Source organism: Oncorhynchus tshawytscha, linkage group LG33 (assembly GCF_018296145.1).
Source record: "Oncorhynchus tshawytscha isolate Ot180627B linkage group LG33, Otsh_v2.0, whole genome shotgun sequence".
NCBI lineage: Eukaryota > Metazoa > Chordata > Actinopteri > Salmoniformes > Salmonidae > Oncorhynchus > Oncorhynchus tshawytscha.
In genome coordinates this window covers 32,817,984-32,836,563 of record NC_056461.1, presented here as the reverse complement: position 1 = coordinate 32,836,563, position 18,580 = coordinate 32,817,984, and the positions used below count along the sequence as shown (strand labels likewise).

Below are 18,580 nucleotides of genomic sequence, written 5' to 3'. Positions count from 1 at the left end.
TCTTCTTGATCTTTCATTCAAAATCATCCCAAAATGTTTATTTTTTAAGTAAAATAAGTAAAATAATTATCATGAAACAAATATTTTTCTCAAATATATGTGTGCCACAATTGTTGGCACCCCTTCATTCAATACTTTGTGCAACCTCCCTTTGCCAAGATAACAGCTCTGAGTCTTCCCCTATAATGCATAATGAGGTTGTAGAACACATGGCAAGGGATTTGAGACCATTCCTCCATACAGAATTTCTCCAGATTCTTCAGATTCCAAGGTCCACGCTTGTGGACTCTCCTCTTCAGCTCATCCCACAGGTTTTCTATGGGGTTTAGGTCAGGGGACTGGGATGGCCATGGCAAAACCTTGATTCTGTGGTCAGTGAAACATTTTAGTGTTGATTTTTGAGGTGTGCTTTGGATCATTTTCCTGCTGGAAGATCCAATCACGGCCCAGTTTAAGCTTCCTAGCAGAGGCAGTCCGGTTTAGATTTAATATATGCTGGTACTTGATGGAGTCCATGATTTCATGTATCCTAGCAAGTTGTCCAGAGCCTTTGGAAGAAAAACAGCCCCACAAAATCAAAGATCCACCACCACACTTCACAGTGGTGACGAGGTACTTTTCTGCATGGATATCTTTCTGTCTACGCTAAACCCACCCCTGGTGTTTGTTTCCAAAACTCTCTATTTTGGTCTCATCTGACCATAGAACCCGGTCCCATTGAAAGTTCCAGTAACGTTTGGCAAACTGTAGGCGCCTGAGTTTGTTGTTTGATGACAGCAAAGGCTTTTTTTATGGCAACCCTCCCAAACAACTTCTGGTTATGTATATGGCGTCTGATTGTAGTTTTGGAGACTTTCTGACCCCAAGACCCAACTAACATCTACAATTCTCCAGCTGTGATCCTTGGAGATTTTTGGGCCACTCAAACCACCCTCCTCACTGTGCAAGGTGTCAATATAGACACACATCCTATATACAATATACACATCAATATACACTATACACATCAGCATACACTATACACATCAATATACACTATTCACATCAATATACACTATACACATTACTATACACATCAATATACACTATACACATCCCTATACACATCAATATACACTAAAAACATCAATATACACATCAGCATATGCTGGGGCGGCAGGAAGCCTAGTGGTTAGAGTGTTGGGCCAGTAACCGAAAGGTTGCTGGATCAAATCCCTGAGCTGACAAAGTAGAAATCTGTCGTTCTGCCCCTGAGAAAGGCAGTTAACCTGTTCCCTGGGGGCAGAAGACGTGGATGGCAGCCCCCTGCGTCTCTCTGATTCAGAGAGTTTAATGCGGAAGACACATTTCAGTTGAAGGCATTCAGATGTACAAGTGACTAGGTATCCCCCTTTCCCTTATACACATCAATATACACAACACTACACTATACACATCAATATACACAAATATACACTATACATATCAATATACACTATACACATCAATATACACTATACACATCAATATACAAACCAATATACACTATTTACATCAATATACAGATCAATATACAGTACCAGTCAAAACTCTTGGCATTCTCTCAACCAGCTTCACCTGGAATGCTTTTCCAACAGTCTTGAAGGAGTTCCTTCACTCGGCGGTCCAACTCATTCCAAAACATCTCAATTGGGTTGAGGTCGGGTGATTGTGGCGGCCAGGTCATCTGATGCAGCACTCCATTCCACAAATTAACTTTTAACAAAGCACACCTGTTAATTTAAATTAATTCCAGATGACTACCTCATGAAGCTGCTTGAGTGAATGCCAAGAGTGTGCAGAGCTGTCATCAAGGCAAAGGGTGGCTACTTTGAAGAATCTCAAATATAAATGATTTGTTTAATAACCTCTCTGGGATATAGGGGACGCTTGCGTCCCACTTGGCCAATAGCCAGGGAAAATGTAGGGCGCCAAATTCAAATAAAATACTATAAAAATCAAACTTTCATTAAATCACACGTAAGATACCAAATTAAAGCTACACTTGTTGTGAATCCAGCCAATATGTCAGATTTCAAAAAGGCTTTTTGGCGAAAGCATAAGATGCTATTATCTGATGATAGCACAACAGTAAACAAAGAGAGAAAGCATATTTCAAACCTGCAGGCACTACACAAAACGCAGAAATAAAATATAAATCATGCCTTACCTTTGACGAGCTTATTTTGTTGGCACTCCAATATGTCCCATAAACATCACAAATGGTCCTTTTGTTCGAGTAATTCCGTCGATAATATATCCAAAATGTCAATTTATTTGGTGCGTTTGATCCAGAAAAATACCGGTTCCAACTTGCGCAACGTCACTACAAAATATCTCAAAAGTTACCTGTAAACTTTGCCAAAACATTTCAAACTACTTTTGTAATACAACTTTAGGTATTTTAAAACGTCAATAATCGATCAAATTGAATACTGGACAATCTGTGTTCAATACAGGAAGACAACAAACTCACGCTGCTTTTCAAGTCATGCTCCTCTCTCAAAAAGTTGACTTCAAATAACACTCATTCAAGATGGCCGTACTTCTTCATTTCACAAAGGAATAACCTCAACCAATTTCTAAAGACTGGTGACATCCAGTGGAAGCGGTAGGAACTGCAAACAAGTCCCTTAGAAATCTAGTTTCCCAATGAAAACACATTGAATAGACAGTGACCTCAAACAAAAAAAATCTGAATGATTTGTCCTCTGGGTTTTGCCTGCTACATAAGTTCTGTTATACTCACAGACATGATTCAAACAGTTTTAGAAACTTCAGTGTTTTCTATCCAAATCTACTAATAATATGCATATCTTATATTCTGGGGATGAGAAGCAGGAAGTTGAAATTGGGCACGCTATTTATCCAAAAGTGAAAATGCTGCCCCCTATCCCGAAGAAGTGAACACTTTTTTGGTTACTACATGATTCCATATGTGTTATTTCATAGTTTTGATGTCTAAACTATTATTCTACAATGTAGAAAATAGTAAAAATAAAGAAAAACCCTTGAATGAGTAGGTGTGACCAAACGCTTGACTGGGACTGTACATAAGGGATAATCAACGAGGGGCTATGCGTTCTCATTTGTAAATGAGTTTTGGAGCGCGCCCCTGGTCGTAAAAAAATGAAAATGGTGCCGTCTGGTTTGCTTAATATAAGGAATTTGAAATTATTTATACTTTTGATACTTAGGTATATTTTAGCAATTCCATTTACTTTTGATACTTAAGTATATTTAAAACCAAATACTTTTAGACTTTTACTCAAGTATAATTTTACTGGGTGACTTTCACTTTTACTTGAGTCATTTTCTGTTAATTAAGGTATCTTTACTTTTACTCAAGTATGACAATTGGTTACTTTTTCCACCACTAATGAAAATCGAATTCAACAATACCAATACTGTTTTCAATTTGACTTTTGCTTTCAAAAGCAGCTCAAACAAAACATGTAAAAATGAACTAAGGCACCTCTGGGGTTTCTGGTATATGGCCAAAAGGCTGTACTTTCACTGCTTTCACTGCAAAAGGCTGTACTTTGGCACGACGCATCTCGGTGTATATTGGCCATATACCACACCCTCCTCAAGCCTTATTGCTTAAATATACACTATACACATCAATATACACTATACACATCACTGTACACATCAATATACACTATACACATCACTATACACATCAATATACATTATATACATCAATATACACTATACACATCAATATACACTATACATGTCAATATACACTATACACATCAATATACATTATATACATCAATATACACTATACACATCAATATACACTATACATGTCAATATACACATCAATATACACTATACACATCAATATACCCATCAATATACACAACAATATTCACACAAAAAGCATCAGTACAAAGGTCCTCAATCACCCTTTTTTAATTCCCTCCTAATAAATGTGTATTTTGTTTAATTGCTTGATGTATATGGGTTATTTCTTGATGGATGGATGGCTGACTCTGATTCAGAGGGGTTGGGTTAAATGCGGAAGAAACGTTTCAGTTTCTTGAATGCATTCAGTTGTACGACTGACTAGGTATCCCCCTTTCCCTTTATACAGTGTATTTGTTTTCTGTGCATGAAAGAAGTAGTGATTTTCAGGGATTGACATTAAAGGTTGTGCTACTGGCCAGGCAAGTGAACTTTCTGGTTTCTTCCCTTATGGAAGGAATGGCAGTTGGGCAAGTTGAGCCTTCTCTGTGGTTTCCCCATTGGTCAGGTGAAAACAACCAAACTTTCCAGTAGCCTAAAATGTGTATTTTTGGTTCCTCCCAATTGTTTATTAAGTGAAAGAGAGACAATTTATGGCACTTTATGGCTCTAGCTGTTTGCACACAGAAGTGTCATAAATTGTCATTCCATGGAGGGCCGAGTGTCTGTAGGTTTTTGCTCCTCCCTTGTACTTAGTCACTAATTAGTAAAGAACTCCCCTCACCTGGCTGTCTAGGTCTTAATTGAAAGGAAAATGCAAAAACCCGCAGACACCCCTGACTTCAAAAATGGGGAGGAACCATAAATATCTGTTTTAGGTTACCTTAATGTCAATCCCTGATTTAGATTCAACTGATCTATACAAATGAGTTATAAGGCTCTGTCACATTGAAAAGTGAACTGTGGCTACCTGCATCATGTAGCTGATATTATGTTTTCGATTACATTATAGTGGGTGATATATAATGCCCAGTATGGTTGCCCATTAAGCTTGTTCTGTAAGATATCACACATTGATTAGGTACTATTTGTCATTTTAAAGTATCAGTGGGTGGTTGGTGCATAAATATTAAAAGTAAAAAATAGGGAAGACAACACCGAGCAGGATGTTGGAAGGGGTTCAAATTTGACCTGAATTCATAATTGGGCCATTTAAGAGCAGAATGAAAGAGCAGTGAATATTAAAAATTATATTGTTTTTGATTAGTTTAGAAAATATATTCAAACTGAGATACTCGTTCATACACTGATAACATGTTAATGAGTAAGAGGGAAATATCGGTGCCTATTCAAATGTAACGAATCAGACACTGGAGGATGAGCGTGCCCATAAACAATGGCTGCTTGACAGTGAGTTCATGGACTGAGGTGTTGGGTTTACTGTTGTTTTGTGATGGGCACCGTCCTCGTTAATTAGCAAAAATCATGCAACATTCTCAAGGCTACATTCGAAGAATGGAGCTTCACTGTCAGTCAGTGTTCTTTGTTGTTTAGCAGGGTTTTGTGTTTTTCTGTCTCCTTTTTCCTCCTAATGACTGTGACTTCTTTGTACATCCAGGTGAGAAACCACATCAGTGCAGCATCTGCTGGCGCTCGTTCTCCCTGAAGGATTACCTAATCAAACACATGGTCACTCACACAGGGGTGCGTGCCTACCAGTGCAGCATCTGCAACAAACGCTTCACCCAAAAGAGCTCCCTCAACGTCCACATGCGGCTGCACCGTGGAGAGAAGTCCTATGAGTGCTACATCTGCAAGAAGAAGTTCTCTCACAAGACCCTGCTGGAGAGACACATGGCTCTGCACAGCACAGGGGGCGCCGTCACAGGGCTGTCGGGGGCAGCAGGTGCCGGTGGCCCTGTTTCCATTCCCATGGCCGTGCCCGAACCTGGCGCCGGCGTGGTGGCCCTCGCCATGCCCGTCGGCGGTGGCGCAGGAGTAGGGGGTGGGGTCGGACCAGGAGTGGGTGTGGCTGCGGAGGCAAGCTGCCAAGAAGGGACCACCTACGTGTGCTCCGTCTGCCCTGCCAAGTTCGACCAAATTGAGCACTTCAATGACCACATGCGAATGCATGTCTCCGATGGATAAGTACAAATAGATACACTTCTTTAAAAAATATTAAATGAAAAGAAAAATGGCACTAGATTTTTTTTTATTTTGAGGCATGAAGAATAATCAGTATAGACACTGGCACATTAAGTTTCCCAGAAATGAGTTTTTTTTGTTATTCTAAAAGAAAAACAAGATGGTGGCCTTAAGGCTTTGTAGTTTGATATTGATCCACTGGATGGATCCTTACTACAGGCCTCTAAATGTATGCTTTCCTAAAATACTGATTTATGTGTTGAACACTACCGAAAGGCCTATGAAAGAAACACACACACATACACAAATTCAAACTCACACACCTATATACAGTATAAATATATCTTTGTATGAGTGTATGTGTTAATCTGTGTATGTGTGTACTTGTGCGTGTGTATTTGTATGTGTGCGTGTGTGTGCGTGTGCAAACATTGCCATGGAATTTGGAACATGGTAAATGTAATCCCATATTGACCGTTTTGGACACTATTAGGAGTCCAAGCTTACTGTGGTATAATTTTCACAAAAAAATATAAAAAATCTGGCTTGGGCTAAAGATTCCCTCTGAAAAATATTGTTGGTCACAAGTTTGCCTTCTTATGTAGGGTAAGAAAAGGAGAGTAATTAATTTGACACTGGGTTTTTATTTATTATTATTAAGGTATTGAGGGATTACAATACAGCTGTTGTGAAGGTACAAATTGATATTAATAATTGTACTGAAATGTAACTTCCTGTGAGTGGGTATAGAAATGGGTATTTAGTATATGTGTTATTGTCCATGCATTTTGATGGTTCAGGTTAAGTTTACAAAATTAGGGTTGTTGATAAGACAGTATTTGAGCAAAAATGTAATATTATTAGGAGTTTATTTCATTTGCATACACTGCCACTAATATCTTAGAAGACTGTTAAGGCTATTAGACCTCTTCCATTTACAACATGTGACATAACAAAAGACTAAAGGTTCTTCTTGACATAATGAGGTTATAAATGATTGTTTAGTTCTATGAAGAGGATTTGACATGTGCAGTTGTAGCAGGCTTGATTGAGTATGCTACCAGACTCATCGTGACTGCTGCTTCGCAATCTGCACCAGACTGTTATCAGCTGTAGATTACAACATGATTGGTCAATATTACTATTAACGTTTAAATTAAGAAACTAAAATATATTATAGGATAATGGAATGGTTTACCAGGATAGTTTAAGACAGCTGTCAGATAGATTACCGGTAAATTGAGTGATTCTGTGAACTTGCATTGGACAAAAATATAATTGTATGACCTAAATCTCTGTATATCCTGTTCCTATGGACATGACACAGCTATTTGAGCAGGTGGAGAAACTAAAATGCACTACTCCTGAAATGTTAGCTCCACCTGGTGGCCCAAATGGCATGTCACGTTCGGACATTTAATACAGACACCGAGACAGACGAGGCGAGGCAAAAGAAACCACAATAACATATAATCCCGGTCAATAATTACTTCATAATATAACACAACTTGCAGATGGACTTCCAAGACAATAAGATACATTCCTGATTTCACAGATACCTAGACACAGTGTGTACAGTATAGATTTGGGAGTAAAGCAAGTGTCACGTCACTCAAAGGCTCTGCTCTGATATTTGGCTTACTGTTCATGCATTTTATCCAAACTAAGACACACACGTCTGCCTGCAACTGCAATCTGAAGATTTTGCTCATGTCTTTGAGTAGACACCTTTTTAGTTACCATGACGAGATAGTAACTTACCAGAATTACAGTACAGTCTGAAAACAATATGTTGTAGATAAAAACAAAGTGCTGCTTTGCACATTTTCTTCAAATGCCTGTGCTTAATATTTTATTGTTTTACTTAATAAATGAAATTCTATTATTTTCATTTGTTCATTTTTTAAAGGAAAACATCTTTCTTAAAAGCTTGATAAGAGGACTGCATTATTTTCTTGCATAGCCTATATGTTGCACTGCTTGAGCCGATAAGTGCACTACTGTTACCAGAGATATTATAGTTTTAGAGAAAAATAATCATTTTTTATCTAATAATTTGTTGTAGAATTAACGTGTTAGAATAGCTTTGTTCCATTTTACGATAAGGTCATTTTATGTTTCTTAGCTTTTGTTATCTCTTGTTATTATATGTATTTACTTGTGCTGTGTTTGTGCAAGCGTTTAGTTCTATTTAAATGTGATCCATCGTGTGAGCTTGTCTCTGTTTTCAACCTTTTAATGTATTCTTTTCAAGAGGTAATCCCCTTCAACAGCAGTTATCCCATTGCATACATTAGAACAGATGCTGAATTTTCATACAAAAGCATTCATGCCAAACTAAATCCCCCCCCAAAAGAAAAAAATATTTTATAGTGTCCTTGGACATAAATTATGTGGTTTTTTTTAGAACAAGTTTCTTTAGGAATTACAGGGTGGGTGGGAGATTGTACGCAGCTATTATTTGCTATTTGTAAATTGTACACAAGTCTGCATCTCTTGTGTTTGTCTGTGTGAGTGTTTGTGTGTGTTGTATAATCAAACTGTTGGTGTCCCAAGTGGAGGTGTAAAACCTGAACTGTAGGGCTTCCTTTGCAATATGCAGTGCAGGTACTGTGAGACGCAGCTTTAGCTAACCCTCTTGGGCTAATAAACACATTTGTTGTGCACATTTACAAAGACATCTATTGATCAAATATTGATAGTGGTAAATACATTGCCCCGAGTGGAAGAAGTGCATGGCATCTTGTGCCTAGTGCTTTAGTTAGCTTCAGCTGGTTGATATTTGGATAAGGCCTACCTAATACTCTTCTATCATCTTCACCGTATTCTATCTTTGTCTCTTTCAAATTGAAAACAAGGAAGTGATGAGGGCTATTAGTTAGTAATCAATCCCAGAGTTTCCTCATATCATCAGAGCGAGGGCCTTGCATTATGTTTCATAGAGTTTCATCTGGTCACTGAAATAGCATGTGGTTGTCAAGTAAAGGGAACAACATATGTGACTTGTGATTGGGCCGCAGTTTGTTATCCTCTGCTGCAGAGGTCTCTATCGGGAACACAAGCCTATAAATGCTTCTACTCTGTTGCTCCCATTGCTACTCTGTAGGACCAGGAACTGCATGTCTGCATACAAGGTTAATTGTGTCTGTAGTCTTAGAGGACTCTGTAGTCTCATGTTTGATGAGACAAAGTCCTTAACAGATGGTTACAGTATGTAAGGAACTGCTGAGATCTATTTTGATCACATGTTATTGCTCTGGCATACAGTTGTTGTTGGTGGTGGTAGTGGTGGTGGTGGTAGTGGTGGTGGTGGTGGTGGTAGGGGTGGTGGTGGTGGTGGTGGTGGTGGTAGAGGGAGTAGTGGTGGAGGTGGTGGTGTTGTCTGCTCTATGGAACAATATAGAAATGGTCAACCAGCTAGGCAGAGCAGTACATTCACCAAGTTAGTCCCAGTAAACACAGTAAGAACCATGCACTGTGAACTAAGTCCAACCTTCAGTTTCAGAAACAGAATAATGAATGCTAAACAATTTAACCATCACTTATTTCTTATGAAACCAAGACCAGACTATAGTTGCTTCCAAATGTATTATCAGTGAGATAATCTAGCATTATTTTGACCACTTTGCAGTCTCTTACAGTCAGCCTAAATGATATTTATGTAATAAATGAATCAAATGCACTATTGACTGTAGATGTTTTTCTAAAGTACATCATTTTCTCGTTGTCATAGGTTGTGAAAAAAGATAATAGCAAAGGAATAGTTTAATGTTGGTTTTGAGATATTTCGAGAGTGGATGTGGGCTATATAAATCACCCATATTATCACACAGCTCACGAGAAAGGTACATTGGAAACATAACATAATCTTTGACAATACTGAGGTATAGACCTGTTGGCTCTCCCCTGCCCATAGATGGTTGACCTCACTTATACCTATGTGTGACTTACAAGCAGACGTTTAGCATTAGTATCATCTTATGATACTATAAATTGACATGACTTAAGAACTTTCCAGGATTTGTTTTCCAACAATGCCATGTTTTGTCGGCAGTCCCTCCCTGGCCTTTCTTGTCATTCTCTCTTTTGTTTGATTAACTTATTGTACCAGTGGCTCATGTCATTGTGTTCAATTAATAGTTAGTTAAAAAGTTGGGAAAACATGCAATGCAACCCTGAAATACGCCCCTGTCGCTGTTGTCCTTGGTTTATATACTATACAGTCAAGAAAGAGTTTAGAATTTATGTTTGTAAGATTACTATAACATAATGTATTTTTCAGCTATACAATATATTCACAAGTATAGAATTAGTTAGAATTAAGCCTACAGCTTTTTGTTTGGTGTTTTAACTGTCATGTTCTTATATTTCACGTTTTTACTTAATTGTAGAGACACAGGATCAGTTTTGCAGTGTGTTTGAATCATCTATGTGCTTGTGTGTTCCAGGGCTTTAATTTGCCTATTTTTCTTGCAACCATTATGTACCGGTGCATTTGTAAATAGTTTTTAGTTAGTGGGCAAAGGATAGACAGCCATTGAGTAAGACATCGTAGCTTGTCAGAAGCGCCTATCTTCTCGTTGGACATGAACCCTCTTTTCAAATGGGAGATACTGTACTTTCAGTTGAAGAAAAAAAATAGGAAAATATAACAAACGTAGTGCGAAGACTAATGTCAGTTACTAGTATAGCTCTTGTGACTAAGCAGGCTTTTAGAGAAAAACCCATTCTGTTTATCTTACAGTTCCTGATTTACTTTCCTTCAGTGTCCTCACATTCATTTTATTCACTCACCTAGAGTAGTAATACGTAGTAACTCAGAAACGAACAATTACCATGACAGTAAACCTGCTGGCATACATTATACAGATACAGTCCAACTACATAATATCAGTTGAATCTAAAGTATATATACACAGTTTTTTAAATCAATATGTTCTTCATCAACAACTTTAACACATATAATGGAAAGCGTTTGAGATACAGACAGAAATGTAACTATAGGAATATGCTTTGAGGGATATAAGGAGTATGCCTAGCTATCAAGTGCCTATTTATACATTACTATACTAAATCTTCATAAAGTAGTTTTGCTCTCCTACCGTACATTTTCCAAATATATACAGTAGCTATATACACATGATAATCTATACACAAATTATAACAATATTTATACTACTATAACAGCAATGTTGGTCACAGTCATAACACAGTGCATCCTAAGAAAGCCCTTTAAAATATCTTTATCCTCCTCAAATCTTCTATTTATATAAGATAGATTTGTTATTATTTCCTGCTGACATACTTAGTTTTATAACTAGTACATAGGAGAAAACTGCTAAGATAAACAACTGGAGTTCATGAACTGTAGTAAAGGTTCGCTTTAAGGGGCCTAGCCATGAGGCATTCAACTAACTCTTCTTCATTAAAACAATGAGTAAGCATGTGTAGTAATATGATATAGTAGCTAGTCCCTATCTTAATGTTTGCCATTACAAAAACACAACATTGTTTTGTTCGTCTAAAGCTACAGGTATGTTTCACGAAAGATTTTGAACAGTTTTGCGTAGTTTGCCCAGGTTTGTAAGCACACCTAAATTGTCAAGACTTCTGGCTTATCAGCACCAGCCATCATTCTTCTGCCACACTGAATGTCTATAATTACATTTGGGGGGTTTTTGCTGTTAAAAATAATATAAATAGTAGTCACTAAACCACTTCTTTTCTTACCTTTCGATGTTTGTTTTGATGCAAAATACCTACCACAATCAAATGTTGTCCTTAGACATAGCCTAGCTGTTCTCTCATAATACAGTGATTATGATCTCACATAAGACATGCCAGTCAGTTGAGCACATTCCTTGTGTTTGTTCTCTGGTTGTAGCTCATAATGATGGATAAAGTGTATACTATTGTCTTTGTGCTGGTCGGAATGTTTCAGACCTAGCAATCAATGATGCTACTCGGTCCCTGCAGCTAGCTACACGTGCGCGCCTACGTTACTGTACTTGATCAGTGACATCAGTGCAGTGCTATATTTGCTTCAGCTACTACAGCCTACAACAACACAGCAATATCAGTTAGAAGTGCAATCAAGTTTTACATGAAGAGTACCAAGCATTTGTCTGAGTGCTAGCTGTAATTAAAAGTGTCCTTGTAAGCAAGAATCAGACCGCTAGCAGTCTTGTCATAATCTATCGTTTTATGAGAGTGTTACTCTACAATATGATTTGGAATCAATATTCACCAATTGTGTGTCTCTACCTTGAATTGATAAGGAAAGTTAGTGTCATAAATGATTAGGACCCAATACCCGCAGCATATCTGAAATATGCACATTCCTGTAATGTCCAGAACATTCCTGTCCCTAGTCTGGCCTCACTCTACGAGATTATGTTGTCGATTATTTCAGACTCAGTAACAAATGATGTGACCCCAACAGCCTTACTAGGACAATAAATCAATGACTTTCTTTTCATTACTTGCTGGTCTGCTCTGCTGGTTCTTTTGTCATGTGACATTTACCCCTCTATGTTGGTTTACGTTTAGTTGAATCTCCACAATAATCATCCTCACATTTATGTTTATTATAGTGTCACTGGCTTGCTAAACTGTATATGATTGCAGATGCGTCTCAGAAAAGCACTGCTTAGCATCTCTGGCATTGATGGTCCCATCATTGGATTTTGTTTAGCTTCTAACCATAGTGCAGAATACGCCCCTGCATAAAGGAAAATGGCCTGCTTGCTACCATGGTGTGTTCTTCTGGAACATGGTGTGTCCTTCTACCTATCGGATTGTGTTCCATATGCAATATATCTCAAACTCTCCCTTAAATGTTGTCTCTTAGTTTACGGAGAATACTGAGTCATCTAGAAGATGTGGAGTTTGAAAGGTGCTGAATAAAAGAGCCTCAACAGTAGCTTGCTTAGCACCTTGAATAATTGTCTTGGGGCTTTCAGCAGGTCTCTTGCACTTCTCACATGTCCAAAATATAATTTATGTCTATGGTGAGACTAAGCAACATGCACTGCACTGTATTACCCATATGTTTTTCTACGTTTGTCTCTCTTTTACCTAATAGGTTTGGTGAACATATTTCTGCCCACTTTCTGCCGTGTACCAGACATACTTGTGGTCTCAATCAGCATGCAATCATATATAATTAGTTTGGACATGCAGAGCTTCCATTACAATACGTTGCTTGGTGTTGTTAAAGGTGCCGGTGGTAGTAATGATTTGTTGTGATATGAAACCAAACCATCAGGGGGCTATTGAACATGTTGGATGACATATGCTTGTTTCCGTAAACACCAAAGAATGATAATAATATCACAGTGTCTGAATTTCAAGCAGAAAGAACATTATCTGTTGTGTAAGCGATAACAAAGACTACCAAGATGTACGTTCCTATAAATTTGTATGTGTTCAAATCTGGCAAGATGGCTAAAATTATATTTTCTTTGATACTCAAGACAGGGTGCTTGTGAAAATGCTTTTCTGCGTTTTGTCCTCTGATCGCTATTGGTAGACTGTAGTTTAATTGTTGTGTTAATGTGCCTACTGTAGACCAAAATAGCTTTTCTAAAGAAATTCAGCAAAATATAAAAAGAAACCTGACACGTAGTAGTTGTTGTAGAACTATAGCATGTTATAACATGAATAAGATTGTAAATGTTGCATTGTTCCTCTGCTTAAAATTAATACTCAATATCCATTAGTTATTTTTTCTACACACACTTAGCAAATTGATTTAGGCCTTTCCAATACACATTTGATTTTGTTTGATTGATCCGTTTATCTTTGTTTAATCCGTTTGTCTGTTATTCCAGTTTTCAGTCATTGATTTCTTCCTTCCGTCTTGTTGATTTCAAAGCTTTTATTCTCTGATAAACTAAATGCACTGGATTAGTGGAGAACGGATACTAAATTGACATGCCATGCACAATGTATCTGTTTGTCTGACTAATATTCTAAAGACATCTGTCTCAAAATGTTATTCAAACATATAGTGGAAGATCCATACTGAATTTAGACTGTTTTTTCAAACTTTGAGGTGGACCAAAATATGAGTTGCTTTTGCACATCCTTGTTCTGCAATGTGTTGATGCCATTGAGTAAAAGAGTAGGAAGATTAAACTTGCCGCTGCCCAGAACAACCGAACCAAGCAACACAAAGAGGCCTAAATCTGATTTAAGGGCAAATGATTTATCCCACAATACGATATTATAACATTTTGATGGCTTACCTAGAGCCTGCTACAGATACATTTCCCCCAGAGAGCTTTAAACTCAAAAGCCAGCTGACATTTGATGAATAATTAAGGCAAAAACAACAAAACAGTGTAAAGATATTACTATTAATTGAGTTGTATTAACATCTTGATGAGTTGGACCAAATTTCTTATCAGTTGGTAGCATACAGTACATGATGTTGATTACTACATTATATATTTGTTGTAATATGAATTGTTCATATCAAAGAAAAATGTAAACCGTTGGAAAATATGTATGAGTAAAATGTCACTTATTGTGGAGGTATGACATCCTTTGTATGAGTAAAATGTCACTTATTGTGGAGGTATGACATAATTTGAAAGTTTTTTTCAAGCTGGATGTTTGAAATATGATTAGTTATTTGGGTCATGCTTCTTTAGTGTGGTAGTTGAATGAAGTCAGTGTCTACATTGGTCATTGTAAGATCCACTCAGTGATGAATCAGAAAGTCAGTATGCTCCCACAGTACATGTGTAGATTTATGTTACAGAAAGCTTCGGTTTTTAATCAGATATTCAAGCTTTTTTTCTGCCATCTTAAAGCTGTTTATTTAACAAATGTACCTGCAGTGAAAAATAAGTTGCACTTACACATATATATATATATATATATATATATATATATATATATATATATATATATATATATATATATATATGTGTGTGTGTGTGTGTATGAACATGTTTTTAATTAAGAATCTTTTGTTAGGTTTTGTTGCCTGCTTTGGCTTCTGATTTCTTTATCTTCCTGATCAAATACTCCTTATATATTAGAATAATAAACTTGGCAGAAGTGGAGCTGTTGTAGTAAAGGTATATAACATCACAAATAAGCAACCCTGACTTATATGCTGCAGTAATGTTGTTTTTTCAGTTTGTTTTCTTTTATGTGTGCTCTAAGTTGGTTGGTATTTTTATTACTGTTATGAAACAACCTTGTTTGAATTGTAAGACTGCTGTTTTGAAATAGGTGATGAGTTTTTTTTATGTATGTAGGTAGGTAGGTATGTAGGTATGTAGGTAGGCTACAAGGAAGTGTCATACTTTGACTTGTCAAACACTGGACTGGAGTGAGTTTTCCAACATTTCCAAGTTGAGAGCTACTATATGAGACATGAACCGACTGCACAGAATAAAGCCTTATCGCACCCATTACCTGACAGACAGAGAGGGTCCAACCTGCTACAGAAGGAATAGTGACTTCTCTGATTGGAAATTATATTTCCACCATTTAATAGATAAGGTGCTGAAATATATCTGCCAAAATGTTGCATTTGTCAGGCTTATAAAATCTGGCCATCATAATTTTACAATAATGATTTCAAAATTCCCTGTTCTAACAAAATAAGTAAATGCTAAAATATCAAAAGGGATACCACTTAATAGCAATTCATTAATCAAAAGAAACCACTTGGTATATGTTGTCTTACTATGTCAATCAAACATATAGATTGAACCCTGTAGTGATCTTAATGTCAGAGTCTTTTTTAGAGCCAACTACCACTTATCAAACCAGAAAAGAGATTTGCACTAAACATATTTTGGTCTTCGTTGATGGAAAGCAATATGACACAGAACAATTGACACATTCTTCAAGCCACAGTATCTCAAATAAGAGAGCTGTCTGTGCACAGGGGTAATGCTGTGTAAAAGGTGATATTTGAAAGGTTTGTTGGGGGAAAAAACTGTGTAAAGGTACAGAATGGAAACTTGTTGTCTTTGAGACGCACATTATAAACTTGGACACGCACACATTGTTGTTCAGAGTTGACATATTTGACCAATCAGAAGTGTCCGAGTCTGAGGTGCATAGTTTCCTCTTGTGATTGTTTTGGAGAAAATGAAACGGCTCTTACTAGCCCTAAATGAGGGACGGGAAGGAGAGGAGAGCTACAACATATCCCATAAACATGCAATCATTGTAAAATGTCCTCATCAAAAAGATAACTGAACAAAAGGTAAAAAAGGTTTATGTTACGTAGAAACATTTTTTTCCCAAATGATTCCAACATAAGACATTAAACTTCCTCCATGTTAAAACATACAGTTTTCTTCACTGATTTACTCATTTTTGTTTTAAAACACTCATATGATCTGTAAAGATTCGAGGTCAGTTCAAGGTCATTTTTCTGGGAAATGATTGATTAAAAATATTTATGAAAAAAAGACTACAACATTTGTGTCGTAAAACACTGATGGATGGGAAATGCAACTTTCCTTGTCAATTGTAACATCAGTTTCGCCATCCAAAGAATCAAAGCCCACCCACATATATTGTAATTCATAATTATCCATAAGAAAATAGACAGAGTAGTGAGGTGAAATATTGTTGACGCCTAAATGTTCTTTATTGAGAATTTTAAATCATCAATCATTTATGATAGCAATCATGACAACTATGATTTTTGGTATCTGGAAATATTAGCTTTCCTGTTATTAGGCCTACCGTTTTGTGGTGCTGCAGTTTGTCTAAATATGTTGCGTGTTAGAGGAAGCATAAGTATGTGCCTTCTTGTAATCTCCTTGGTGAGCTTGTTATTATTGAGAAGCTTAAGCCAGCCAATTGTGTTTGCACTAAAACCAAATTGCTTTTGTGATGTAGGCTATTTAAAGCAAGCTTGTTGCGTCACTTTAACCGTACAGTATGCATGAGGGTGAAATTGGTAAGTGATAGGGCTAGAGCTCCCATCTGTTGAACTAGTGCAGCTTAGGGAATCCCCTGAACATATCAGCTTTGTACTGCGTTCAGTTTTTGATTCCATCTCATTCATTACTCTTCTAAATTATCACAGACACATGTTCCACAGTAAATAGTCTCTGTGGAATATCCACACTCTAAAAGATAAGTAAATAACATAAGAAATCAAATACAGCTCTCCTTTTATATTTGTTTCATATGCCACAGCTGAACAGCTGCATTACTGTAGTAAGAGATATTCAACCATTCTCTCAGCCCATGGAGGTGCATGATTACAAGAGGTCGCCACGAGACTTGGTCAACGTTATTTTTATGTTTTGTGAAAGTTTCTGTTTCTAAGTTATTTGTGTTTGTTTAAATCTAAGAGAAAGACCTACAGTACATGCTTTGAGTCTTACAAATGCACCTTATTCATGTCAGTCTGAGTGGAAAAGACTGGCTATGTAATATCTCTGGTTTAACACCTTACTACACAGCATGTTTTCACTTTATGACAGTTTTGCTATTCTTCCGTGCATATGATTTCCAAAATAAACCTTATATATTTTGTGAAAATGTTTAAAGGGATGTGCCAAAGTTTGGAGGCGATCTCCCAAGTTTTTATGCTAATAAATTTGTTCTTTCTTCCTCCTTCAGTTATCACAATGGTATGTCAGACCTTTCCTATCAATGTGTGAAAGCAAGTTATTTCAGCAAACAGTATCATTACCTGCCATTTTACAGCAAGCCCTGTATTTCACGTATATTTACCAGTGATGTGTATTTGTTATTATAAAGAAAAATAGCCGTAAAGCTTCATTATGTTACATAATATTGTGACTTTTTTCGAAAAACTGTGAAGACTTATCTTGCATATACTTTATACAGAAGTATTAAGCCTTAATACAAAAGACTAAAAAAAGTGAGGAAGAATAAACTGATTGTTGCTAAGTAAGGATGATTTTTTGTAAATGTTACCAGCACTTTTTTTGTAATTTTCACTCTGAGGTATTGTACAAGTTCACGCTGTTTGTGAAGTTTGATTATGAAGGAATAAAAACTAGTACTTTCCTGTACTTCACAGAAAGTAATGTTGTGTTTTTATTTCATTAAAGGATTTGCTTAGTGGACCAGCCATATGTTGCTACTTGATGCTTCAATAATTCAAAGGTCCATACTACATTAAAGCCACTGATTTCCAAACAATTTCAACTACTGAAATGTACTCTTTGATGGTCAGCCTATGCAGAGTGTGGTTTTGATCATGTTAAAAAAATTCATCCCCAGACCATAAAGTTCAAATCTTTAGTTCAAGAAAAAAATAAACATTTTATGATTCAAGACATTAGTTATTGTTGATTGCACCTTCTAGTTGGCTATATATAGCTGTTCAGGAAACTACATGCCTCTCCAGAATTAAATGATGGAATGAATTCAAAGCCATCAGATGGCTGTATACATTGTTTTACCACACAAACTATGTACAAAAAGACATGAAAACAACCCAACTATTATAGTCATCCTCACTATATGAGCCACATTACAACTGGGTATGTTTATTTATTTATTTTCTCCACAATTTTGTGGTATCCAATTGGTAGTTACAGTCTTGTCTCATCGCTGCAACTCCCGTACGGACTCGGGGAGACGAAGACTCGACCCAACCAAGCCACAATGCTTCTTGACACAATGCCTGCATAAACTGGAAGCCAGCCACACCAATGTGTCGGAGGAAACACAGTCCAACTGGTGACCGTGTCAGTGTGCA

At 36.9% G+C, this 18,580-nt stretch overlaps 1 protein-coding gene across 2 annotated transcripts in view; it reads left to right on the top strand.

The window, feature by feature from the left end:
• The window catches only part of zbtb20 (zinc finger and BTB domain containing 20), a 48,052-nt gene extending 30,164 nt beyond the window's left edge, over positions 1 to 17,888 (top strand). For both annotated transcript variants that reach the window (XM_024397825.2, XM_024397824.2), the window contains one exon: positions 5,333 to 17,888. In XM_024397825.2, coding sequence (XP_024253593.1) covers positions 5,333 to 5,862 — 530 coding nt within the window. In that variant the 3' untranslated portion in view covers positions 5,863 to 17,888. The remainder of the gene's footprint in view (positions 1 to 5,332) is intronic.
• The last annotated feature ends 692 nt before the right edge of the window (positions 17,889 to 18,580 follow it).